Source organism: Macrobrachium rosenbergii, chromosome 18 (assembly GCF_040412425.1).
Source record: "Macrobrachium rosenbergii isolate ZJJX-2024 chromosome 18, ASM4041242v1, whole genome shotgun sequence".
In the NCBI taxonomy this organism is placed as follows: Eukaryota; Metazoa; Arthropoda; class Malacostraca; order Decapoda; family Palaemonidae; genus Macrobrachium; species Macrobrachium rosenbergii.
Window position 1 is genome coordinate 22,464,836 of NC_089758.1, and position 26,898 is coordinate 22,491,733.

Genomic DNA, 26,898 nt, shown 5'->3' on the forward strand with positions numbered 1-26,898 from the left:
ATGTGTGTGTGTGTGTGTGTGTGTATCACTTGCATATTCATCATCCTTTCAGCTAAGTTAATGTACAAAGTATCCTAAAAAATTTGTAGTATAATATATATAAAAAAAGATACCAGTCTTACCTTGCCTGATGCTCTGAAATTCAAAAGTTACGGTGAAATATATCTTTTTGGAATTCCCACTTTTTTTTTTGCTTTTTCCTTTTTCTTGGCGTTTCCTTCTTGATTTTATTCACGGTCTTGATTTTCCAGTTATCTGTGTTCAATTATTCATTCGCATTATCTCCATTTTTATTTTTCTCAGTTTCACATTATGGACCTGTTCCATACAAAGGTTTGTTCATTTTGAATGGTAATAGTGATGAAAAATATAGTGATAATATTATCTGACGTTTCCCCTCTAGGAAGACAAGACCACCATTCATCGCCCTGCATAAACCTCACGGTCGTGGTCAACTCGGACCAAGCTTTTTAATTACACGTTCAGGTGTCATTATCGTCACGCAACTTCCCCGGAGGAAGAAGAATGGAATCGCAATTGATCTCTTCTCTTGGTCCCAAAGCAAAACACAAGGAATATATCTAATGGCCTTTTTTGGGGGTGTTTAACTTGTCGACAGTGTTCTCCTGGTTTTAAAACACGCGTCACATGTTTATTGCCTATGCAACATGCAATCTATAAATCACTTTTCGAGTGCCGACTGCAATAGTAAGCAGCAGTCGTTAAATAACAAACAAAAATCACTTCATTCTGGTTTCCCGCCAGCGACATTTAAATCGTTTCACTCTTTATATAAAGCAAATAAAAAACAGACGACCTTCACAGCACATCTTGGCTCACTATGAACCACGACACAGCGGAGCATATGAAGACACTGAAACACAAGACAACAGCAGCAACTGGCACAGACAGGGAGAGAACTTCCTTCCTAGCTGCTGCGTCTCTCTCCCTTAACTAATGTCAGTCACGCTTTACAGTCTGAAAATTGCCACGCACACGCTACGTATATGAACTCGCTCTCTCTCCCACTCTGCTACTTCTTCAGGCTCTCCTTCCAGTCTTCCGCTCGACATCGACCTATAAGGTCCAACGCTGCTGGGTCAAAGGTTGGCGACCTTCGCTCCTACACCAACGACGGTCAACCGTCACACTAACCGTCCCAATTTCCCAAACCCAACTGCCCGGCCCGCCTGTGTCAACTGAAACCCAGGACACTCCTCAGGGCAGAAGATAAACACGCTGAGATATCATTGCTCAGTACAGTGCGTTCGATAATATATATATTTTTTTCATTACCCTTTTCACAACATTTCGTTCACCTGTCTTTAATTTTGAATGGTGTGTATGGCAACCTTTGGCATTTTTTAAAAGCAGCGATACGGCAGCTGTCTCTCGCTTTCACCTACATGACAGTTGCATGTGAAACTAGCTGCAATTGGTCATGGAATTTACAAATAACGAAGGAATGACGAGGAAACATGACAAGAAAATGACAAGAGCTCGATACAGACCGGGTGAGCTCACGGAACTGACTGATAAGATAAGGATTATGGTTCGTTATTGCCATCAGCTTGGCTTGCGATCCCCTTTTGTCGTCTATAACTAACACAATTCCCTCCCCATCCATGAGACTTGCTCGCTAAAAATTCGTTCTTGTAAACATGACAATGTTTATCGTAAAAATTACCAGAAAGAGTTTTATATATTAATATAATGATCATGGAAAATTTAAGACGTCTGCCCGAACAGATCACAGCTTTCTCTCTTGCTGGCTTTATGGCCGAAGAAACATGACTCTTTGTTTTAGAATACTGCAAACATTCGTTATTCTAAAGGTTTCTTGGATTTCTAATAAAATCATTCAAATCCATAGAAGTCCATTCTATGAGAATTTGCAAATAGAAAGAAATGAGTCTAATATTATGTTGAGACTATGTAAACTTTGCTAAATTAACGCTTAGCGTTTCAGATGAGACTAGCACTGTCCTTTCACTCCTAGACCATTCAGCATGCATATATATATATATATATATATATATATATATATATATATATATATATATATATATATATATATACCTAAAAATTATCTAGTGGTCTTTATTTCTTGGCTGAAGATAAACCAACCTCTAATGCTTAGGCTGATTAAGAGAGAGAGAGAGAGAGAGAACTAAAAATGAATTGAAATAATTGCCTGAAACGGCAAAGATTAAAGGAAGTGAGACAAGAATCCCAGATCTTCGGAACTTTCTTCCTACTTTCATGTCCCACCGATTCCCATAATCTTCCAGTAATATTCGCATCCCATGGAAGTCGCGAACTTGGGAGGGAGTCCGTCTCTTTGGAATGAGGAGCTTACTGCCTTCCTATGTGTGGTCTCTCATTTGACCTGTCTTCTTCATCTTCTTCTTCTCCTTCTTCTTCTTCGTTAAAGGTGACCTTCCTTACTCATTATTATTATTATTATTATTATTATTATTATCATTATTATTATTATTATTATTATTATTATTATTATTATTATTATTATCATGTGCCATCCACGTACAATAGACCTAAAAAGGCTTATGACTTTCAACGCAAACTCCCACATACTTATACGGAAAGAGAAAAAACATTATAAGGTGGTAACAAATACTAAGAGATTGAAGATACTTTAACACATACATACATACATACTTACATACATACATACATACACAGAAAAACAAGTAAAAAAAATATAGGACTACACATTACGCTTCGGAGTAGCATGACAGCATCAGCCTACCCGTGGTATTTATAAAAGAAAAATGTCATTGTCAACATCAGCCTCATCCTCTCGCTTAATTTCCGTAATAGTCACATTGAGATAATGATGAATTATGTAAAAAAAAAAAGACGCATTAATAACGCTTACCAGTCAATAGTAATGACAAACAATACGCTTCGCTGTAGGATGAACAGAAAAAAGCAGAAAACATAAACCCACTAACTATTGATTTTATAAGACACGTTACCCTTCCGTTTGTATTTGCATTTTATGATTAGTATTTTTCAGTGTTAATCTTGCTTTATTTCTGGAATGTGTTATTCTGACGGGAAATGACCATTGGCTATTAAATTTTCATTGCTGTTGGCACTTACTCCACAGTACCTCTGTCTTTCCTCAAAAAATATCTCAAGTTATGGCTCCTTTTCACTAGACTGTTTTCTCCCTGTTTCTCCGTTCACGCCATTCTAACCTTTCCTCTCGACTCATACTTGGCTGAGGGTTCTTCTCAAAGGCATTCACTTGTTTTTGCGCAAAATCAGTTTGTGTGACTCCACCACTTATAATATCATTAGTCACTCCCTCTTCCTGGTCTTATTAATTTGTAAAACAGTATCCACGGTAATTCACGGCAAACTTGCTACAAAAACCAGTTATTCAGCGTTCCATTCGCAGGTTCTTATGGTATGGCTTATCGTGTATACAAGGTATTTCATTCATTAATTACCCATTTTACTAAATATATATATGGGCTAGAGCATTCCAAGGTAAAAGAGCCCAATACTGATTATTCATACTCTACATTCTATACTATGCAATATTATTCATTCGTGGGAAGAACCTTGCATATTACTATATGGACAGCGAGTTCATTCAGGAATCATTTCCAATATAAACAAGTAAAAAATGCGCCGAAGTTTCTTCGGCGCCATTGAGTTTTCTGTACAGACGCTACAGCGTATAATCAAGGCCACCGAAAATAGACCTATCTTTAGGTGGTCTCGGTATAATGCTTATGAGCCGCGGTCCATGAAACTTTAACCACGGCCTATGTTGTTGCCAGATGCACGATTATGGCTAATTTTAACCTTAAATACAATAAAATCTACTGAGGCTAGAGGGCTGCAATTTGGTATGTTTGATGATTGGAGGGTGGATGATCAACATACCAATTTGCAGCCCTCTAGCCTCAGTAGTTTTTAAGATCTGAGGGCGGACAGGAAAAAGTGCGGACGGACAGGCCATCTCAATATTTTTCTCTTACAGAAAACTAAAAAACTATGTCTACCGTTTGGAGAATCACTTCTATTATATGACTTCACCATTTACTTACTTAAATTACTTGAGATATGTTCAAACATTTCCATTTGCATGATTATTATTACTTCTTTTTTTTCAGTCTATGACTTCACTGATTACTTACTCAGACTAGGCTCATCAATTTCTACACGTATGATAAGGGAGTGGATGATAATTATTACTTCGGCCTACAAAACCTCGAGTGGATAATGCGTTAAAGCACCCATAAGAGGTCACGGCAGGGCCTAAGCATCACCCTTTCAGTCCCCGGTACCTGCATAAATACTAGGTCCCTCCCGCACTATTCCTCTGCCCTGGGAGCCTTAAACCATCACCTCCGTCGCAGGCCTCGCACAGATCAAAAGTGTCCAACTACAGTCTTAAATTAAATATTAGGAATATATCAAACGCAATTAGTTTGTATGAATTTATTGCAAGAATAACTGATCATCAGTTATTAAATAATAATAATAATAATAATAATAATAATAATAATAATAATAATAATAATAATAATAATAATTGTTAGGGGAGCATAGGCCCCTTGAGCATCCTTCATCCTTTGATTTTGTTTATTCTCTAAAAAGAAAAGTTGAAATACATAAGCTGCTGTCACGGGCACCCCAGACTGCCGCGCCCCGGGAAAGTAGTACCTCTCCCACCCCCGCCCCCATCCCCCGCCATGCTTGGGCCCTGAAGAGCTGACAGAGCATTGTCAAAATCGGTGCAGTCTGCTCACATGTTAATAATTATCTTTCCCTCAAATTCCTATGAAAAGGCAATATTAAAAAAGACCAAAAGACATGGAACGATGAATGAGAGAAAGATGCAAAACGATTCAAGAAGAAAGGAAGAAAGTTACGAAACAATACGAGAAGGCAAACTGGCAAAGAGAGCTTCGGATGCATATGCCAACACGCAAGGGGCCATCGTATCATATTTCTTCGCCTTGAGTGAATAATCAGCACCCTCTAGACGCTACACGTTTCAGAACGTTTCGTCCTTCGTCACTTTGTTTGAAGCTTTTTTATTGATCTCAATTGACGTTGTTCAGTCACTGGGATGGGTTGGACGTCACTGATCGTCACGAGATAAGTTTTTTTTTTTTTTTTGTCCGTGCGTCTGTCTGTGGCTGAACAGTTTCTGTAAACTGGTGTTGAAACGACGCGCCAGTATATAAGTGCAATATTGTTCATGTGTCAACTTTGGACCTTGGTGCCAACAGCGCAAAGCAGTCCATTATCATTACTATCATTATGATTATTTAATTATTATTAATTAAGGTTTTTGGAAGCACTGTGTATTTGTAACAGAATTCTTTGGCTTTCGAAGTGTATATATATACAGTATATATATACACACATATATATATACATATGTATATATATACTATATATATATATATATATATATATATATATATATATATATATATATGAATATAAGAATATAAAACACTATTTGAATATTGCAACCATATATTTCAAGGCACTTAAAAAGGACTATTTGAAATATATGAGTTGCAAACAGTGTTTTATAGGTCTTCTTATATTCATATTACACTGTGGTATTACAGTAAAAGACATTCATATATATATATATATATATAATATATATAAACAGTAGATATATGGGTCTTATATATATATATATATTATACTATATACAGTATTATATATAAAATATATATATATATATATATATATATATATATATATACAGTATATATATATATATATATATATATATATATATATATATATATATATATATATATATATATATATATATATATGAGACAAAAGAAAACAAAATAAGGGCTAGGAATCTTAGTACGATAACAGAGAAAAGTCACATAGGAGTAGATACAAAATGCGCTTATGTAATTATTATAATGAAGAAAAACAGAATTACAACACTATCATTTTCCAGCTTGTACGAAACGAAAAGTAAATTCATGATTGTCGAGTAGCCTTATCCTGATGGCAAAGAGGTTGTCGTATCAAACACTCATATTCTTAAAACTTAGCAAAATTAAAATAAAATACCAAGTTAAAAACAACGAAAGAAGTATGGGAGGATTTTAATCAAGAGCAAAACAACCACTAACACAACGCAAGCACGGGCTGAGACGGCGAGCCGTTGCAACGGTCTCCTTTTTAATCCTAAAACTTAGCAAAGTTAAAATAAAAGACCAGATTAAAAACAACGACGGAATCATGACAAGCTGCAACATAGAAACCAAGAGTAAAATCAACGTCACACTCAACACAAGCAAAAGAAAAGGATCTTGCCTAGACAGTGAACCCCAAGGTTTTAACCTGGCATGTATCCACCTTTGCGGCGTGTTTAGTACAAGCCCGTTGGGGATTACCGTCAAAACATAAACAAAAGACAGTAAATATCATAAAGATAATGACCCCCAAGAAATATCAGTCCTAGATAACGACCCCCGAACTTTGCGGGGGGTCTCTATCTAGAAAGATCGAAAATAAATAAGGCCGATAAGGTGGGCCGTTGCAACTGTAATCACTGACAATTACTACTACTAATACTGTACTTCTAGAATAGACTCCGTGCGCCATTGTTAAACATCGCGACGCCGACGAAATTACACAAGCGATCAAAATGAAACTCAGCTCCGGGACTACGCAGAGATTACAGTCGGTTATTCAGTTAGGAAAAACAGTCTTCCAGTATGGCTTTGTTCCAGCGATCCTCTACTTAGGTATGTTGAGATTTAACTAGGGCTTGCTTTAACCTACAACCGGTAGCCTTAGGCTAGGTTAGGCTGCGCAGACTAGGCCTATTTAGGCCTAGGATTATTATTATTAGCTACGCAAACGGTAGATTATTCAACTAACGTTTTGGATATATATTAGTCTAGGTTATCGATAGGACTAAGCTGTATGAAAAGGTGATGAAACGTGTCTGGGTTACCGGGTGGGCTACGTCTATAGGCCTAGGCGTCATACTAACGTCTGTAGGCCTAGGGGTCATACTAACGTCTATAGGCCTAGGGGTCATACTAACGTCTATAGGCCTAGGGGTCTACCCTAATGTGTATAGGCCTAGGGGTCATACTAATGTCTATAGGCTTAGGCATCATACTAACATTTATAGGCCTGGGGGTCATACTAATGTCTATAGGCCTAGGCATTATAGTGACGTCCATAGGCCTAGGGGTCATACTAATGTCTATAGGCCTAGGCATTATAGTGACGTCCATAGGCCTAGGGGTCATACTAATGTCTATAGGCCTAGGCATTATAGTGACGTCCATAGGCCTAGGGGTCATACTAATGTCTATAGGCCCAGGCGTTATAGTGACGTATATAGGCCCAGGCGTCATTCTAGATTACATGTACTGAGTTTATGCAGATCTCTCACTACCCTCACTAGGCCTAGTTTACTTAGCCTAGCCTAGTGATAACCATGTCTGGAAATGGCCTAGGCCTACTCCCATTCTGTCTCCAGAGGTAGTGGTGAAAGCTAGGCCTAACCTACATTGTACGGTAATTCTAAGCCGTAGTTTTGCGGTGAGCTAGACTATGGCAATTGACGTTTTCCCATGTTTTACAAGAATTTAAAGTAATATTTCGGTGGCCGGTTGCAACTAAACTGTAATTGACCTTTGAAGACTACATGACAGGGTAGATCTAAGCTGGCATTCCGTGTCGAGCCCCCCACCCCCCTCCATAGCTAATACGGCAAAATTGTAACCAGTAAACACCTCTAGGGTATGTTAGGTTGGTAATTTTAGGGGTGTTTACTGGCTACAATTTTGCCATGTTAGCTATGGAGGGGGGTCGGGGGCTTGCCGCGGAATACCGGCTTAGATCTACCCCGTCCTGCAGTCTTCAAAGGTCAATTACAGTTAAGTTACAGCTGGCTGACAAAGTATTACTTTAAAAAATTCTTGTAAAGCAATTAAAATAATATAGGAAAATGTCAATTGCCATAGTGTAGCTCACCGCAAAACTACGGCATAGAATTACCCACCATTTTTCCATGTGTTTCTTTAGGCTATTTAATATCTTTTGTTTATATTTATGATATTAACTGTCCTTTATGCGTTTACATTCATCCCCCAAGAGACTGGTACTTAATGTGGCACCTATTTTGCATGTAAACAGGTAGTTAGGCCTGTCAGGCCTAGAGGGGGGCCGCCCAGTAGTAGTCCTCAGTTTTATCCTATGCTGTTTGGTAGCTTAGTATAGTAACGTCTTAGGCCATAGCCTAACCGAATTGGTAGCCTAGGCAAGCCTAGGCCAACCTGTTTTCTTGAAAGTGTCCCCATCAGACTGCTCTCATCAATTTGTGCATTGGATTTTCTTTTAGATAATTCCCAAAGTCATTGAAATGTTATAGTCCAACCTAGAACCCACCAGGGCTAAATTACTAAGATGTGAATAGGCCTGTGAAAAATGCATGTTTATTATATTAGTTTAACATTCTTTCGTGTGAGTAAGAAATTTTATAATATAAATCTATCTATATAGCATAGACTAAGATCCAGTAATTATATATATATATATATATATATATATATATTAAGATTAAGATAATGTATGCATAAATTGTAAAATAGTTTTACAGTTACAAAAGCTAGGCGCATTTCCTTTGCAGTTTTTAATTAAAGACAGCTCTTTTTTTTTTCTGTTTTGGAATGCCAGAAAAGATTCACAAAGATATTGTAATATTTCGCAGGCTTTTCCACAATTTCGGATCCTCATTTTTTACATCGTAAACTGTAAAGAAAAATTGTATGTACTGTATATACAAATAATTACACAAAGCCCCTCCCTCCCTAAGCCAAAGTAGGGACACAGCATCATAGGTAAGGTTAAGTGTGGATATATCAGAACACATTATCTTAAGGGAGATCAGGTTAAGAGTTATAAGTTGACCTACACCATGTGGACTGGCTTAGATTGTGTATTCTGACTGGTAATCATGCATGTTGTTTGTAATTATGATCATAAACTTTTGAATAATGATATACACATTTTTGAGTGCATCCAACATTGATTACCATGCATAATGATTGTGTCCTCATCAGGTTAAGAGCCAGTATAGTAAATTTCAAGTCAGTTGCATCAGAACAACCAAATTGACCAGGATCCAAAAAAGTACTTGAAAATTTAGCCCTCTCCTTTCGTTTGTGTGACGTGCAGCCTATTCAAAATTACAATGTTTTCTACCCATGCATCGAGAATTTTGAAATTTCAAAACATTGTCATATTAAATAAGCCATAGTTTTGTCTTGGAGTTCCCCGTCACTCCACGATCTCGCTACTTCACTACGGTGTGCAGAAAGTGAAATTTCAAAATAAAAAAAGAAAAATGTTTATCTGAAACATTAGGTCTCCTAGTCCTTTGAATAATTCTGATGTTTTATTTCAGGTTTTAAACAAGGTGCTGATAAAGGATCACCTCCCCTTACCTTGGGAAAGTAAGTTAAATTGTTTCTTTACTTGTACTGATGTTAACCATCTTTTCCTTCAAAGCTGTGATGCATAAGCCCTTTGTGAAATTCAGCACCTCATATGTGACTGAATCTATGGGAGATTCATTGTCTAGGTACACTGCAGGACGTCATGTGAATGAACCACTCTGCATTGATTATAGATACGTAAAATACACAACCCTAGCATTATAATGCACATTAATTTATAATGGCTTGTTTGTGTGACTATATTACCTGTCTAGTGTTGAGTGGTTTGTTTGTTGAAGATCCTGCAGTGTCTTATTTATCCAGTACATAGCCTGTGTGGTTAAGCAGCCACCTTTAGGAGATATTTGATTTAATAGTTGGGTTAAACTACGATGCAATGATAGTAAGGATATTTAATAGTGCCTGCCAAGAACGTACTGCCTAAAATGCATGTGATATAAATGTTAGAATGTTTTCACAGTGTTGGAAATGGGACCGGAATAAGTCTCTTCATTGGTAGAAGAGCAAAAGAAGCAAATTAGTTCACATCATCCACGTACAAAATAAGTGATATCAGTAGTTTTCATTTTGCAATCACAGGACAATTTTATTTTTCTTGTTCACACAAAGGTTATGATCAGTCTATAACCAGCCAGTAAGCATACCAGAGATAAAGTTCTTTGATAGTACACATTTGGCAGTAACTAATATAAAAGGGGCAATAAGGTTTTCAGCTCACCCAGTACATGCATGTCAGTCCAACATGGAGCTGTAAGGAGCCAGATCTTGAACAAAATTTCCTGTTTGGTTTTTGTCTATGTTATTAGGTCCCTTTGGATTTGCAAGTGTCACACAGTAATAACTATTCACAAGTGTGTTCACAATTGTATTTTTTATTCTGATAACTTTATTTTCATGTATGAAAGGGATTTCTTGCTTAAAAGTAATATTGTTACACAAAGATGTCAAGTGCTGGCATCCCAAGGGAATGTGTTAATGTTATACTGTACTTTACTGCACTGTATATCCCAGTGTTATGGGATTCACTTTTGCCCTTCAATGGGCCACTCGCCAATTTGTCAGTTTTATAGTTATGTACTTAACATTTTTTTTTTTTTACTGTACTGTATAGTATTTTCGTATTTGTAAGCTATGATAACTTTAGATGGATATTTGATTATTATCATTATTACTAATTATCATCCAATTTTTTTTTTTCAGCATCATCTGGTAACTTGAAAATGCAGATGGGTCATGGGCTGCGTTGCGTTTTAGCCAAGACGTGATAGTTTTGCTGCTTCTGTGCTGCATCTTTGTTACAGTACTGTAATTTGATAAAAGTTTTATAATTTTTTTTGTTAATTCCATTTGTTGGTGCACATGATACTTAGTTCAGCAGTGATTTTTAATAAATTGATGTAAATATTATTTGTAATTTTTCACCATCCAGTAGTTTAAGGCATACAGCCTTCAAGGATAAGGTAATGATGATAGTATATTGTTGTGAACCACAAAAATAGATTATTTTTTCATTCAAACTTAGCAGGTTAATGACTTATTCAAAGAGATATTGCTATTTAAACTTACCAGGTTATTGACTTATTCAAAGAGATATTGCTGTTTGTCTGAAACCACATATTCACTGATGGGGATACAATTCAACATTAAATGTTACTGGAAGGAATCATTGTTAAATCCACTTGATTTGTGTGAAACAACCTGGTAATATACAATGTGCATGCCAATTTCATGTTCATTTCTCATGTACTCATATTCCTTGTTAGGTCAAGTGAATAAAATATGTACATTTTTTATTCATATAATAAGTAGTCTTCAGATTCATGATCCATTATTTGACTATTATTACATTACAAGAAAATGTGAACATTATTGATTCGTATAATAGGTAGCCTTCATTTTCATAATCTGTTATTTAGACTATTATTACAGTACAATATTCCAGTTTTATTGATAACTTGTGAATATCCTTTGTAGAAGATTTTTTTTGTAAATGTTAATCTTTTGATGATGATAAAATCCATTTGCTCTCATTCAATAAATGTTAATCCTTCAGTGATGATAAAATGCATTTGCTTTCATACAATGACTAATGCAAGAACCATATTCACTGGCAATAATACCTTCCTGGATATGGTATGAAAAAGGCTTGATAGGTGGACATAATATGATATTGTAATGTCATACAAATAAGGGTATAGGTCTAACAAATGAAGTGGGTTAGCTCCTTCTATAAAAGAAAGTGGTGCATTGCCATTCATTTATTATTATTATTATATTATTCAGTAGATGAAACCAGTTCATATGGAACCAAGCTCACAGGGGCCAATGATTTGAAATTCAAGCTTCCAAAGAATATGGTTTTCATTAGGAAGAATTAAAATGAAGTAAAGTGAAATACAGAAAGAAGAGATCCCACTTAAAAAAAAAGAAAAAAAAATGAATTAATAAATAGTTAAATAGATAAAAAAAAGTATTAAGATGCAAGAAGAGTAGTATTAGGGTAGTGATGCTTTTCATTTTCACTTGAACTTTTGAAGTTCCAACTGCATGACGTCCTCTGGGAGGCTGTTCCATAGTGCAATGGTGTAAGGAATAAAGGACCTCTGGAACTGAGAAGTTCGACACTAAGGCACATTTACTGCATATTGTTGCTGCTGTTCAGTGACTCTGGTTGCTCTCGGCAGATAAAGGGGATCAGGGATCAGTTGTGAATGGGAAAGATCTCCGTTGAAATACAACTTATGAAAAAGTGACAAACAAGAGACCATCCGTCGATGGTCCAAGTCATAACTGCTGCTATTAGGAAACAGAAACCTCCTGTCTGAAGGAGGTAAATTTCTGGCAGAAGCAGACATCCACACCAGAGAACAATATTCCAATGAAGGAAGTACAAATGACCTACAACAGTTTGTACTGATTTTATCACTTATAAATGTATGAGGCCTTACAAACAAGACCTAAGTTCCATGCGCCATTTGCTGAAACTTTCATTAGATGTTTCTCAAAAGATATATGTGAGTCAAAATTTACACCTAGAATAGTTAAAGCTTCAGACATTCAGCAAAGTTCCATCCACCTGAAGGGGAGGAAGGGGTGGGAAGTCTCTACTAGATCTGCTCATCAATAGTGTTTTTGTTTTACTGGAGTTCAGCCTCATACCCAACCATTTCATGATTCAGTCAGTGTGGCATTACAAATTTTTATGTCTAAATACTGCTGGTGGGAAACGTGTTTTGGTTTCCTGTCTTTTTTGTTCTATTTCTAAGGAGAATACTGAGAACCATAGTATTTCAGGAATACTGTACTGACACCACCCTACTGACAAATGAGATATGTTCTGGACAGCCATTTGTATACTGAATTGTTTGGAACTTGGTTACTGTACTCTTGATGCCTATTTAAGTACAGTATGATATAAAATTAATACACTACCGTATGTTTTTTCATCCTAAAACACAATACACTGTACTGTATGTACAGAATAGGCTCACAGAACCAAATTTAAACTTGAGGGGGGCCAAAGGGGAGTGCTCTGAACACAATTTTAATTTGTGATCCCATTTGTTTGTAAATAGGGTAGTGTCTGTATACTGCAAGTCACTGATGACGGGTAGACTGTAGAAGCAATCGCCCTTTTTACTGTAAATAAGCCATGTGCCTGTAAGTCCTTATACTGGGCAGATTTTCTCAAGTTTGTGTGGTTGACCTCCATGTGTCCATATGATGTAAAAACACTTATTTACATATGGTATTGTCTCTGTTTTGCCTTTTATTTTCTGTTATTGATGTGACAGGTAATGTGTTTTTCCTCTTCACGTGTTAATCTGAAATTTCATGTACCATTTACCAAAGTTATAGTATTGAATTGTGTTTAGCCTTGATGTCATATTATCATATACTGTTGCAGGGTAACTGTCTTCATTTTTTGCTGAAACTGGTTGGGAGAACAAGCCATGTAGTAAATAGAAGGATGTCCATAGAAGAATGTCCATACCTCATGAAGTATTCCTCTCAGTAACACAATTTTCTCCTCTGAACAAAAGTATGGTATGTGTTCAGGTATGCTTGTTCTTTGCCTGTGTAGTATTCAAGGCGGCAATTATAGTGAATCTATCAACAATTCACTGGTTATAAGCAGAAAAATCCTTTCATATATGAAGTTATAAAACTCAAGTCAACTTACGTGGTCCTTGTAATGACTTGATTATGGCATATTACAAGTAAATAGCATATACTTCATTTTGAATATGATACTGAAGTAAAATGGACTACTCTGAATTTGGAGAGAGACACTTATTTCATCTTGCAGATATGCTGGCATCTGCGTGGTCCAGTGATACATTAGTTTTCCAATGTTTTAGGTAGCTTCTCAATAGTGAATTTTGTGTAAAAATCTTTTTGCGAATTTTGCAAATATATTTACAAATGCATACCATCTGTATACTTGCTTACAAAACAAAGCTTTTAGTCTACCTACATGTGAATTTAGAACATAGGCTTGGAGATGTGGGTAAACTTTAACAGGCACAATTTTTGTTCATGACAGTTGCCTCTTGTCAAGAACAAACTATTTGAAATTATCTATCATGGGGTAAGTAAAGTAAATGCAGTACAACACTAATACATTTAATACGATATAAAAGTTACAAAGTTAAATTACCATACTATAACCTCTAAATATGTACAGATTTAACAGGTATTTTTTTATATGGACATTTACAATCAAACCCACACATTTTTTAAAAATACATCTACAACAAACTCATACATACTGTATTTAGTATAAATGTGTGTTCACGCAATTACAAACCATGAAACCATTGCCTTAAAGAATCTGATTGTGGTCATGTCAAGAACCTATCTTCCCAGTGGTAGCAAACTATTGTTCAGGTTGCCAGGATTTTCATAGTTACACTGGTTTCTCCAGTATCCTTGTCCTTGATACAATAATTCCCTTACATGAAGAATGCACATACCATGGAATTACCTTTCTATTCTGTGGAACCCAGGAAATAGTCCAAGTCACTTAGCTGGTTCAAGAACTGTACTCTCTTCAGTCAGTCTCTCAACCTGAACTTATCTCTGGTGCTGACATTTTTGCCTCATCCCATCATGTCTCTTACGACCCTCCTTGGGCCCATGTAGATAAAGGTGTTTAGTCTTTTTGACGAGTGAGCTCTTTATTTTTGGAAATCCATTTACCAAGTCTACTACCCTAAATTCTTTTCTCATCCACTTACTGACCAGCTTAAGTACTACATTTTCTAAGAGTGTGAATGCCACACATTAAGTTCCTTGAAGTTTTGTTTCCATCTTAAAAAGGGACAGAAATAGTTGTGGTTTAACACAATTGCCTTGGTCAGCTGGAGACAAAGATATTGAGGAATTTACTTAGGGCCTGAATGAGGTCTCCATTTGGTTTGACAAATGAAGGCAAGAAGAGATGGAAGGCTTCTCATACCAAGGGTAATTTACTGGGTTCCAGAAGAAATGGAATATGAATACTCCTGAAGTATATCTTCTTCATCCGGAGGAAAAGTACATAATATCGTAACCAGAAATATTAAATTATAGTCGGGCAAAATAAGAAGCAAGAAAATTCTTCTTGGTGACAGGATCTCCCATTGGAACAAAGGTTATTGGAAAGAACATAGATGTAGTTGGTGGCAGTGTCAGCAGCATGATCAGATGATGGAAGGCAATGATTTATATCCAAAATGTTATTTCTTTTTATTTTTACTTTAAATATGAGTGCTGTACTTGAGTTTTGCATGCTGCACTTGTGTTAGGTAGAATTTGTTCAACAATTTTAGCTGCCTTAAAAATTTCCTCATACTGTACCTCCCATGAAATAAATGTTTAAAGTAGAATACTGTTATGGTGACAAATTACAACTTATGAAATTTTAAAATCTGCTGGTTGAAGGTTAGTGATTTTGTGTGACTTTATACCATTTGTATAGTATGAGCATACACACATTCAAGTTTTCTGTAAAGTGATACTAAATTACAATGTGAATGCATTAAAATCCACAGGTTACAGAATTACATAACAGTGCACAGGTATGACAAACAAAGCTATGCGGGTTTTAAATAATTTGAGATAAAATAAGCAGTGCAAAGCACCAACAAATGTTTTTCCATCTGAGAAGTTTTCATTGACCTTATAAGGGCTCAATGAATGACCTTACAAAGGTCAAATATATTTTTTTTACACTGATATTACTGAGAAAAAATTTTTGTGTACAGTGCTTAGTTTCAGCTATATTATTAGTCGACAGAGTTTAGGAAGATGCTATCAAGAAGGTACTATCTGCCAACAGTTTTTTGTTGCATTATTTCTTAGTAGACACATTGTCTTCAAGTTCTGTTACTGCATAAGGTTTATATTTTGTATATTTTTTATAGCATTAACTGTACGTCTTCTCTTTCTTGTCCATGGCAATTCTCTTCAGTGATTCCAAGTTCTTGTCTTGAACAGTGTAGGAATGGCAATGGCAGATAAATTTTCCATGTGTCTTACCATTGGAGTATTCTATGGGGTTTCTACTGATGTAGATCAGAAGTTTATGCTGTGGGAGGCAATGTCGAAAGGTCCTTGTGAAGTTGAAGAGAAAGTCGAGAATAGTCTTGACTGGGTTCCTGATGTTCTTACAGTAAAATGCTTTTTCGAGTTGATCCATTTTGGCAATGAGATTCCTGCGGCTGATAATTTCAGCTCTCCTTTGGATATCCTGGATGTCACTGATTGCGAGGCCATTGAGGAGATTCATCAGAACTAACAGAACCAAGAAAATGAAGAGGGCCAGCAACAGCTTCGATGCCTCTGGGGAGGCAGAATCTGAAATAGGCAAGTCACCATATTCGAGCTCTCCCGTTGTCATGACAACTATCTTCAGCAGGGATGCTGTAAAAGAAGAAAATGTTCCACTGAAAGAGAACAGGAGGATGTAGAAACTGAAACTGAAGGCAAAAAGCACGCTCGCAAAAAGGGAGATGAATTTTAAGAAGTTCCAGGCAACTGTATTAAACATGGTTATGTACACTGAAAATAATGGGAGTTGGCCCAGCTGCAGAATGAATTCCAAGGAAGTGAGCACGACAACCCAAGCTGCCACACCCATTTTCATACCTTGAGCACAAGGAACAAAAAGGAGGACAATAGTCAGAACAATGGTGACAACTTCACTCATTCGCTTCACGTTTTGCAGGTAGATTTTCCAAGACTTCATAATGAGCAGCTGTACAATTTGCCATAGGATAAGAACCATTAACAAAAACGCAATGAATACCTTGCGTGAAGTTAGCACGTCCTGATGATAGTCACTGCTTTTCGTGACATTACTTTCGAAGGTACTGTTTGTTTCAGTGATATTCACTACTTTGGTGCTGTTGTTATGAGCAGTGGTATTTTGGGGCCAATGATATGCTATTATGTAAGCCATAATTAATACAATAAAAGCAAAATGGATAATGAAATTAACATAGAAATATCGTCTGATATTTCGCCACTTGATGTTTAAAAAGATATCAAGTAAGGGATGGTAGAGGATGTCTGAATCTTCAAATATTTCGGAGACTAAACAGAGGAAATCCATTTCAGTTGGTTTTGTTGAACTCCTGCACACATTTAGTGGTACATTTGATGCTTTTCTCCTGTTCATTATTCCATAATCAAGAGAAATCCAGAAATTCTTATCAATTATTTTTTCGTTTGAGTTAATTGAAATGAAATTATCTAACACTTGTGTCATACTTTCCTTCTTTATATAATGCAGTGGACTTAGGCCAACAATATTCCTAATGTTGAAGTCTGCACCACTGTTGAGAAGATAGCGAAATGCACGGAGGTCTCGACAGAGGGCAGCATAATGTAGAGCTGTGTTGCCATCATCATTCTTTGCATCAAGATTGATGAACCTCTTGTGTTCGAGGAGAATCTGCAGACACCGGTAATAGTTGACGTCATCACTGCTCTGGGAATTGTGGCACATAACTGCCATGTGTAGTGGAGTTTCCTGTTCTTCGCTGCTTACTTGCAGAGCACCGTTTATGAGATCTTCTTGTGTCATGCTGTCCACAAGTCTCCTGAGAATCCTGTGATGGCCGTGTTTGGTGGCCAGTAAGACCGCAGAGAGGATGTTGATGTTATCCTTTTTCGTTGGGGATGCACCATGCTTTAACAATTCATCCACAAACCCTAACAATCCACGTTTGCTTGCATACTGCAACAGTGTATAGCTCCCATGGCTTTCGTTCAACACTGACACCCTCTTTGCGCTAGGAGTTTTCATAGCATGTAGTATACTCCTGAATTCATCAAGGTTCTCATTTAAAAGCTCTTTTAGTAATGCGTCAGCTAAAACAGTTAGTTTATCACAGTTCATCAAGGACACTCTTTTGTCAGTTGAACTGTCTGTTTCTGATATTTCCAGTCGATGCATCATGAAGGTCCACTGATATTTTTTAGCCTCAAAAAATGGGGTAGAATTAGACAGATCAAGTCGATTCGAGTCTATGTTCTGACAAGACATTATGGCTTCAAAGCAGCCCTCAAAATCCTTGTCTGGGCTCCTTGACCTACCTCTTGGTAATATATGTAGGGGCGTTTGGCCAAAGCTGTTCTTGATGTTGGGATTGGCGCCACCTTCTAGCAGAATTTCAAGGCATTTTTTATTTCCCAGCATTGTCACATAATGGAGAGGGGAGATCTTTGTCTTGGTCTGAAAGAAGAAATAATGATGGTGTATTGTTTTCTAGTGCTGTTTAAAGTGAGCTTTATAGGTATACTCTAATTGCAAATATTACTAATGATGTATGAATGTGGATTTATACATCACATACAAACAGTCCAAATACTTCATTTTATTGACAGTTTTTGCACTTCTGATGAAAACTATAGAAGTCAAAATTTAAGTTTCTATTTGTCCGTAGAAGCATTAGTAATGAATGTTTGGATAAAACTTTAATGTTCCTTCTTTGTTAATTGTACTATAGGTTAACTCTTTTGTCTTTGCTTAGACTGTGTACTCAGGTAAGCTTATTTAATTATATATATTGAGGAACAATTCCCGGTTAACATGAATTTTTTTCTAGCAAGTAAGTGAATAAAGTGAAAATATGGTCACTGCACGTTATTTCAGAGAGTAAGGTTCCAGGAAATTACATTTTTAAGCCCAGCGGGCACATAAGGACTGTGCAGTACTTGTTTTAATCCATATTTAAGACTGAATAACGACTCGGAAACAAAGAACGTAAAATTATAGTCTACGGGGCACCAGTAGAGAGTTGATTTTGTGAAATTTAGGCTTTCAAGCCAAGTACTAGGGCACTTTTGGCCATTCTGTGCTTAAGACTGAAAAGAGGGAGTAGGAGTGGTTGGACAGCAAGATAAAGAGATCCAGAAAATAAAGGAGATGAAGTACAAGGATCTAAAGGTGGAACTAGGAGAAAGCCCCACAGTTGCACTGATGAAGTATTGGTTGGAGAAGTGGGAGAAAAATAGGAGGAAAAAATTTTACCTTGCGGAGCAGATCATCTTGCATGTCCTTGGGTAGACTTGAAGCCGAGGTCCGGAAGAAATCGTCTGCACTGTATTTATAACAGCGGTCCAAATCAGCGCTGGACAGGTGACTCATGGCAAACTGTAAGGCCTTTGGGTCACCTGTGAAAGGAGTGAATAGTTGTAATTCAAGTAGGAAAAAGTATGAATTTATTACTCATTTGGTGTAAAAGCTGAGATCAACTGCCTAAATTCTATATTCAATTCAATTCAGTATCATTCAGCTGCACTGGTATAGGCAACCCCATTTGACCATGGTATAATTCAGGTCATTGCTTCATTAACAATTTTCATAAAGTTTTCTCTCCAGATGAAACATAAGCTGATCATTATTTGTATGGGAATATAATTTTTAAGAAGGATGTCAACTTTTCTCTTCATTAATAAGGTACATCTACTAAATGAGAATGAAAGTTTCTAAAAATAATTTGGGAGAAATGGATGGGAACCTTAAGTTATGCTATAATTTTCAAAAATGAAGTTCAATTGAAAATAGTCATAAAATTAATAATCAACAAGTGGACACTGCATCTTCAGTAAAAGTATTTGTTAAATCAGTGTCAATGGAATTAAATGGATATCAATGGAATCTTGTACAGTTGAAAAATATTTAAAAAGTGTTCACAGGAAAATAATTTGTAAAAAGCATAGGTTGAATATAATGATAGTCAGTTGCATATAAATTTCAAAACTAAGGTCCAGGTATCTGATCTATGACTAACCCTGTTAGGACATAAGAAATAAAAAATTATTGGTAATTAGTGGGCAGTCTACAATGAAGACCAGTTACATACAGTTTCAAATCTAGGTTTCTACATCATTGGTTCCCAACCTAGGGCAATGTGGCCCGAAGTGGGCCAAGGCAAATTTCAGGAAGGCCATAAAAGATTTTAGGAAGGTGGGGGTCACAAAAATTCTATCCTGTTGCCTACTAGATTTCAGTTGCAATGAATTTTTATATCCATGTTGCTGAACTAAATTTCGAAGTACAGTAGAGCATAAATATGCATTTAGTAGATACTGATTTTTTCATGAAGGATGTTACAGAACTGAAGTACTTTTTATCAATAATAATGTTTGGGACTGAGGGGCCACAAAATTTAAAGATTCAAAAAGGGGACTTGAGCTAAAAAGGGTGGGAACCATGGCTCCACACAGCTGACAACATACACGCATATGTATATTAGAGAGATAAAGAGAGTACACTTGAACAAGCATTAACATACTCTGACTTGACACCTAATCTACTGCAACCACCTGTAAGGTTATTTGAAATCTAAGAAAGAAGAGCAAATGAAAATTTTTAAATTTATGAGTATTTACACATAAACTAGCCCAATGACCAGCAGTGAATTGGAAGAATTATTCATTAGTTTTGACTTAAATAATCCATACATCCATTTTATCTGACGGGTTTTCATATCTTCGAGATGTCATCATCAACAACTAGTTTCCGAGTTATTCTGCCATCAAATATCTATATATAATATTAAAATCCAAGTGGATGTCTCTTGTTTGTCCAGGGTAGGTAGGGGATCGGGAGGTTAGGGGATACATGACACATCCAATCTCCTGCAAACTTGTTTGTCTAGCTGGGTTGGGGTTGGGTAGTAGGGGATCGGGAGGGTAGGGAAGACATGACACATCCACCCTCCTCCTGCAAACCTGTTTGTCTGCCCCAGGTGGGGCAGGGTAGGTAGAGGATCAGGAGGGTAGGGGAGACATGGGAGGCAGCGCTGGGCCCCAGCGCAGCGCAGCATAGCACGCACCATCAAACTTGTTTATATAGTAAATATCGTATAGCAGTTACAACCAAATAACAAACAATAGGCAACATATTAGATATTTGGCTTAGTTAGTTACAACTAATACAGATAGAATAGCTAGTATATTAGAAAATCTACTTAAATTAGTTTTAAGGCAGTCCCTGGTTTACGATGGGGGTTCCGTTTTTACGCCGTGTCGTAAACTAAAAATCGTCATAAACCGAAAAATCGTTGAAAATCATAAAAAATCCTAAGAAAACCCTACTTTTAATGATTTGGGTGTATTGAAAACGATGTAAACTGCATTTTTATTGAGTTTTTCATAAAAAAAAACTCCAAATTTTGATTATTCTGCCATTTTAGAACGATATTTCTTCCGTCAGATCGGCGTATGATGTGTTGTAACCCCGGAACATGCATCATAAACCGGGAATTAATTTCTGATGATTATATTTGAAAAGCATTGTAACCTCGGAATGTCGTAAGCCAGACCCGTCGTTAACTGGGGACTGCCTGTATACTAATTTAGAAAACTTAGGCAATATATCAAATAGGTTATTTCAAACCTTGAAATAAAAGCTAATTTATTAATGTCTACTTTTCCAACTTACAAAAAAATGCAACTGCTGATCAAGTACTAAAAGACAGCTAATATGGAGATAAAAATCCTACTTGTTTTCCAAAGTTACCTTTGAATACGCAGCATAATGCAGATATTTTATCCTCTGACCCTAGACAGCTGCTTACACACTGGGACAATTCATGCAATGTCAACGACAAGGGTATCCACAAATGACCGTCATCTCAGTCAAAGTTTTCCTTAAATGACCATCGCCTCAATCAATGTTTTCCTTATATGACCGTTGTCTCAACTGATGTTTTCCATGAATGATTGTCATCTCAATCAATGCTTTCCTTAAATGACCGTTGTCTCAGTCAGTGTTTTCCTTAAATGACGGCATCTCAATCAATGTTTTCCTTAAATGACCATCATCTCAATCAGTGTTTTTTATGAATGATCAGTCTCAATCAGTGTTTTCCATGAATGACCATCGTCTCAATAAGTGTTTTCTATGAATGACCATTGTCTCACTCACTGTTTTCCATAAATGACCGTTGTCTCAATCAATGCTTTCTGTGAATGACCGTCATCTCAATCAATGTTTTCTATGAGTGACCCTCGTCTCAACCAATGTTTTTCATGAATGACCGATGTCTCAATCAATGTTTTCTATGAATGACTGTCGTCTCAATCAATGTTTTCCTTGAATGACCATCTTCTCAATCAATGTTTTCTATAAATGACCATTGTCTCAATGGTTTTCATAAATGACCATTGTCTCAGTCAATGTTTTCCATGAATGAATGTCATCTCAGTCAGTGTTTTCCTTAAATGACAGTTGTCTCAATCAATGTTTTCCTTAAATGATCATCGTCTCGACTGATGTTTTCCGTAAAAGAGCGTTGTGTCAGTGTTTTCCTCAAATGACCATCATCTCAATCAGTGTTTTCTATGAAAGACTATTGTCTCAATCCATGTTTTCTATGAATGATCATCATCTCAATCAATGTTTTCCATGAATGACTATTGTCTCATTCAATGTTTTCCATGAATGACCATCGTTTCAATCAATGGCTTTCCATGAATGACCATCGTCTCAATCAATGTTTTCCATGAATGACCTTTGTCTCAATCAGTGTTTTCCATGAATGCATGTCATCTCAGTCAGTGTTTTTCATGAATGACTGTTGTCCCAATCAATAAATGAACATTGCCTTAATCAATGTTTTCCATGAATGACCGTCATCTCAATGTTTTACATGAATGACTGTCGTCTCAATGTTTTCCATGAATGACCATTGTCTTAGTTAATGTTTCCTTAAATGACAGTTGTCTCAATCAATGTTTTCCTTAAATGACTGTCGTCTTAATCAATGTTTTCCTTAAAAGACCATTGTCTCAATGTTTTCCTCAAATGACCATTTCAATCAGTGTTTTATATGAATGACCATTGTCTCAATGTTTTCTGTGAATGACCGTCGTCTCAATCAATGTTTTCCATGAATGACCAATATCTCAATTAATGTTTTTCTTGAATGACCATTGTCTCAATAACTGAATGTTGTCTCAATCAATGTTATCTGTGAATGACCATTGCCTCAATCAATGTTTTTCATGAATGACCGTTGTCTCAATCAGTGTTTTCCAGGAATGAACGTTGTCTCAGTAATTTTTTCCATAAATGACCATCATCTCAGTTAATGTTTTCCTAAATGACCATTGTCTCAATGTTTTTCCTTAAATGACTGTTGTTTCAATCAGTGTTTTTCATAAATGACCATCTCCTGGGTTCAGTTTTCCACTAATGACTGTCATCTCAATCAATGTTTTCCATAAATGACCACCATCTATAGCAATGTTTTCCATAAATAACTTTCTTGCGTCAGTTTTCTACTCATGACCGTCGTCTGAATCAATGTTTTTCTATAAATAACTGTCGTCTAAATCAATGTTTTCCATAACTGACCATCTTTTTAGTTCAGTTTTCCACTAATGACAGTCGTCTCAGTCAATGTTTTCCATGAATGACCATCATCTCAATCAATGTTTTCCATGAATGACTGTCATCTAAATCAATGTTTTCCATGAGTGACCATCGTCTAAATCAATGTTTTCCATGAATGACCATTAATCTCAATTGATGTTTTCCATGAATGACCATTATCTCAATCAGTGTTTTCCATGAATGATAGTCATCATAATCAATGTTTTCCATGAATGACCATTGTCTCAATCGATGTTTTCCATGAATGGCTGTTGTCTAAATCAGTGTTTTCCACAAATGACCATTATCTCAATCAATGTTTTCCATGAATGACCATTATCTCAATGTTTCCCATGAGTGACCATAGTCTAAACTAATCTTTTTCCACTAATGACCATGATGTCAATGTTTCCCATGAGTGACTGTTGCCTAAATCAGTGTTTTCCATGAATGACCATTATCTTATTGTTTTCAATGAATGACCATTATCTCAGTCAATGTTTTCCATGAATGACCGTCGTCTAAATCAATGTTTCCCATGAGTGACTGTTGTCTAAATCAATGTTTTCAATGAATGACCGTTATCTTCATCAATGTTTTCCATGAATGACCATTATCTCAATCAATGTTTTCCATGAACAACCGTCATCTAAATCAAATCAATGTTTCCCATGAATGACCATTATCTCAATCAATGTTTTCCATGAATGACCATTATCTCAATCAATGTTTTCCATGAACGACTGTCGTCTAAATCAAATCAATGTTTCCCATGAGTGACTGTTGTCTAAATCAGTGTTTTCCTTGAATGACCCTTATCTCAATCAATGTTTTCCTTGAATGACCATTATCTCAATCAATATTTTCCTTGAATGACCATTATCTCAATGTTTCCCATGAGTGACTGTTGTCTAAATCAGTGTTTTCAGGAATGACCATTATCTCAATCAATATTTTCCATGAATGACCACCATCTAAATCAATGTTTTCCATAAAAAAACCATCCTGTTGGTTCAGTTTTCCACTAATGACTGTCGTCTCAATCATTGTTTCTCAGAAGTGACCGTTGTGTCAATATTTTCCATAAATGACCATCGTTTCAATCAATATGTTCCATAAATAACTGTCGTTTCAATCAATATTTTCCATAAATGACCGTCATTTCAATCAATATTTTCCATAAATGACCGTCATTTCAATCAATATTTTCCATAAATGACTGTCATTTCAATCAATATTTTCCATAAATGACTGTCATTTCAATATTTTCCATAAATGACCGTCATTTCAATCAATATTTTCCATAAATGACCGTCATTTCAATCAATATTTTCCATAAATGACCGTCATTTCAATCAATATTTTCCATAAATGACCGTCATTTCAATCAATATTTTCCATAAATGACCGTCATTTCAATCAATATTTTCCATAAATGACCATCATTTCAATCAGTACTTTCCATAAATGACTGTCATTTCAATCAGTACTTTCCATAAATGACCGTCATTTCAATCAGTACTTTCCATAAATGACCGTCATTTTAATCAATATTTTCCATAAATGACCGTCATTTCAATCAGTACTTTCCATAAATGACCGTCATTTCAATCAGTACTTTCCATAAATGACCGTCATTTCAATAAGTACTTTCCATAAATGACCGTCATTTCAATCAGTACTTTCCATAAATGACCGTCATTTCAATCAGTACTTTCCATTTCAATCAGTACTTTCCATAAATGACCGTCATTTCAATCAATATTTTCCATAAATAACCATCATTTCAATCAATATTTTCCATAAATGACCATCATTTCAATCAATATTGTCCATAAATGACTGTCATTTCAATCAATATTTTCCATAAATGACCGTCATTTCAATCAATATTTTCCATAAATAACTGTCATTTCAATCAATATTTTCCATAAATGACCATCATTTCAATCAATATTTTCCATAACCGTCATTTCAATCAATATTTTCCATAAATGACCGTCATTTCAATCAATATTTTCCATAAATGACCATCATTTCAATCAATATTTTCCATAAATGACCGTCATTTCAATCAATATTTTCCATAAATGACCGTCATTTCAATCAATATTTTCCATAAATGACCGTCATTTCAATCAGTACTTTCCATAAATGACTGTTCACCTCAGGTCTTTTGACAACTGCCAGAGGGTCACTTATAAATTTCGGCCAGTGATCAACGCCAGTTTCCGTCAAGTTAAAAAAAAAGAAGGGGAAAAGAATTTTAATAGCGTTCACAAAACTGAAAATGTCTAGAAGCAAAATGAAGCGTTAGTAAAATTAGGCAAATGAAAAAGACATAAAGAGCCAGTTTTGCAATAATTATTGTGCAAGCATTGAGACACACCAAAGTTAACTATAACTTACCTCCTTTAGGTAAGTAACATCGTTAAAATTAATTATAGGAAATAAAGTGAAGAGTTTAAAAAACAAGCTTAATTTAAAGAATATTGCATACAAGCACAGATACCTAGACTTCAGGCAACAAGCAAGGTATTTAACTCTCAAGCAGTCTAAGACATCAGTCAAACCAAAATGGCTACGAACATGTAGTACGTTTGAGACGTTGCCGCTTTTCCTAGATTTGATTCACAAAACCTTGACCTAAGGTGGGTTATCGTGTAGATGTGGCCACATCTCCTAATGTCAGTTCATAACTTCGTATTAAGCTTAATGCAACCTTTTATTCATTATACGGGACGATGTTTCTAAAATTACTACCTTACACAACACTAGAGACTCCATTTTAATTTTTTTTCCTCGTATTCACAGTAATTCTAAGCTTGTTCCTGCTATTTTGTTAGGCTCATTACTTCGTAAATCTGACCCCCTTCTACTAATGATAAAACGTTCATCTCTACTATTTAAGCTTAATTATCCATTTTATAGATAAATCACTACAAAAGGCCGTTTTTTTCCATCCAAGCCAAATTGATCGACCTTCAATTCCTCTCACTGTTAGACTGTGGAACAGTTCTCCCTAAGGATGCCATGCACTCAGAAGTTCCTCATTGGATGGGTCGATATCGTACTCGGCTAGCACTCTCCTAGGCCCGCGTTCGATTCTCCAGCCGGCCAATGAAGAATTAGAGGAATTTATTCTGGTGATAGAAATTTATTTCTCGGTATAATGTGGTTCGGATTCCACAATAAGTTGTAGGTCCCGTTGCTAGGTAACCAATTGGTTCTTAGCCACGTAAAATAAGTCTAATCCTTCGGGCCAGCCCTAGGAGGGCTGTTAATCAGCTCAGTGGTCTGGTTAAACCAAGGTATACTTAACTTTTCATGCACTGGGCACTTCAAAAGTTCAAGCGAAGATGCAATGAATTGCTACCCTAGTGCTGTTCTCCGTGCATTTTGATACATTTTTATCTATTTATTTATTTTTTTCTTTTTTAATGAGTGAGATCTCTTCTTTCTGTATTGCCCTTTACCTTCTCTTACTTCCTAATGAGTACCACACTCTTTGGAAGC

General features: G+C 36.1%; 3 protein-coding genes across 3 annotated transcripts in view; 1 reads left to right on the forward strand and 2 right to left on the reverse strand.

Annotated features, from left to right (window-relative positions):
• The window catches only part of LOC136848191 (XK-related protein 4-like), an 82,357-nt gene extending 81,156 nt beyond the window's left edge, over window positions 1-1,201 (reverse strand). Inside the window, exon 1 of the mRNA XM_067120498.1 lies at window positions 123-1,201. The gene's annotated coding sequence lies outside the window, so the exon portion shown is untranslated. The remainder of the gene's footprint in view (window positions 1-122) is intronic.
• A 12,215-nt stretch (window positions 1,202-13,416) lies between these two features.
• The window catches only part of LOC136848195 (sericin-2-like), a 66,372-nt gene continuing 52,890 nt past the window's right edge, over window positions 13,417-26,898 (forward strand). The window contains exon 1 of the mRNA XM_067120507.1: window positions 13,417-13,556. The gene's annotated coding sequence lies outside the window, so the exon portion shown is untranslated. The remainder of the gene's footprint in view (window positions 13,557-26,898) is intronic.
• The window catches only part of LOC136848193 (transient receptor potential channel pyrexia-like), a 16,499-nt gene continuing 3,722 nt past the window's right edge, over window positions 14,122-26,898 (reverse strand). Inside the window, exons 3-4 of the mRNA XM_067120506.1 lie at window positions 19,030-19,172; window positions 14,122-18,231 (exon numbers count right to left, since the gene is read on the reverse strand). Of these exons, the coding sequence (XP_066976607.1) occupies window positions 15,919-18,231; window positions 19,030-19,172 (2,456 nt within the window). The 3' untranslated portion in view covers window positions 14,122-15,918. The remainder of the gene's footprint in view (window positions 18,232-19,029; window positions 19,173-26,898) is intronic.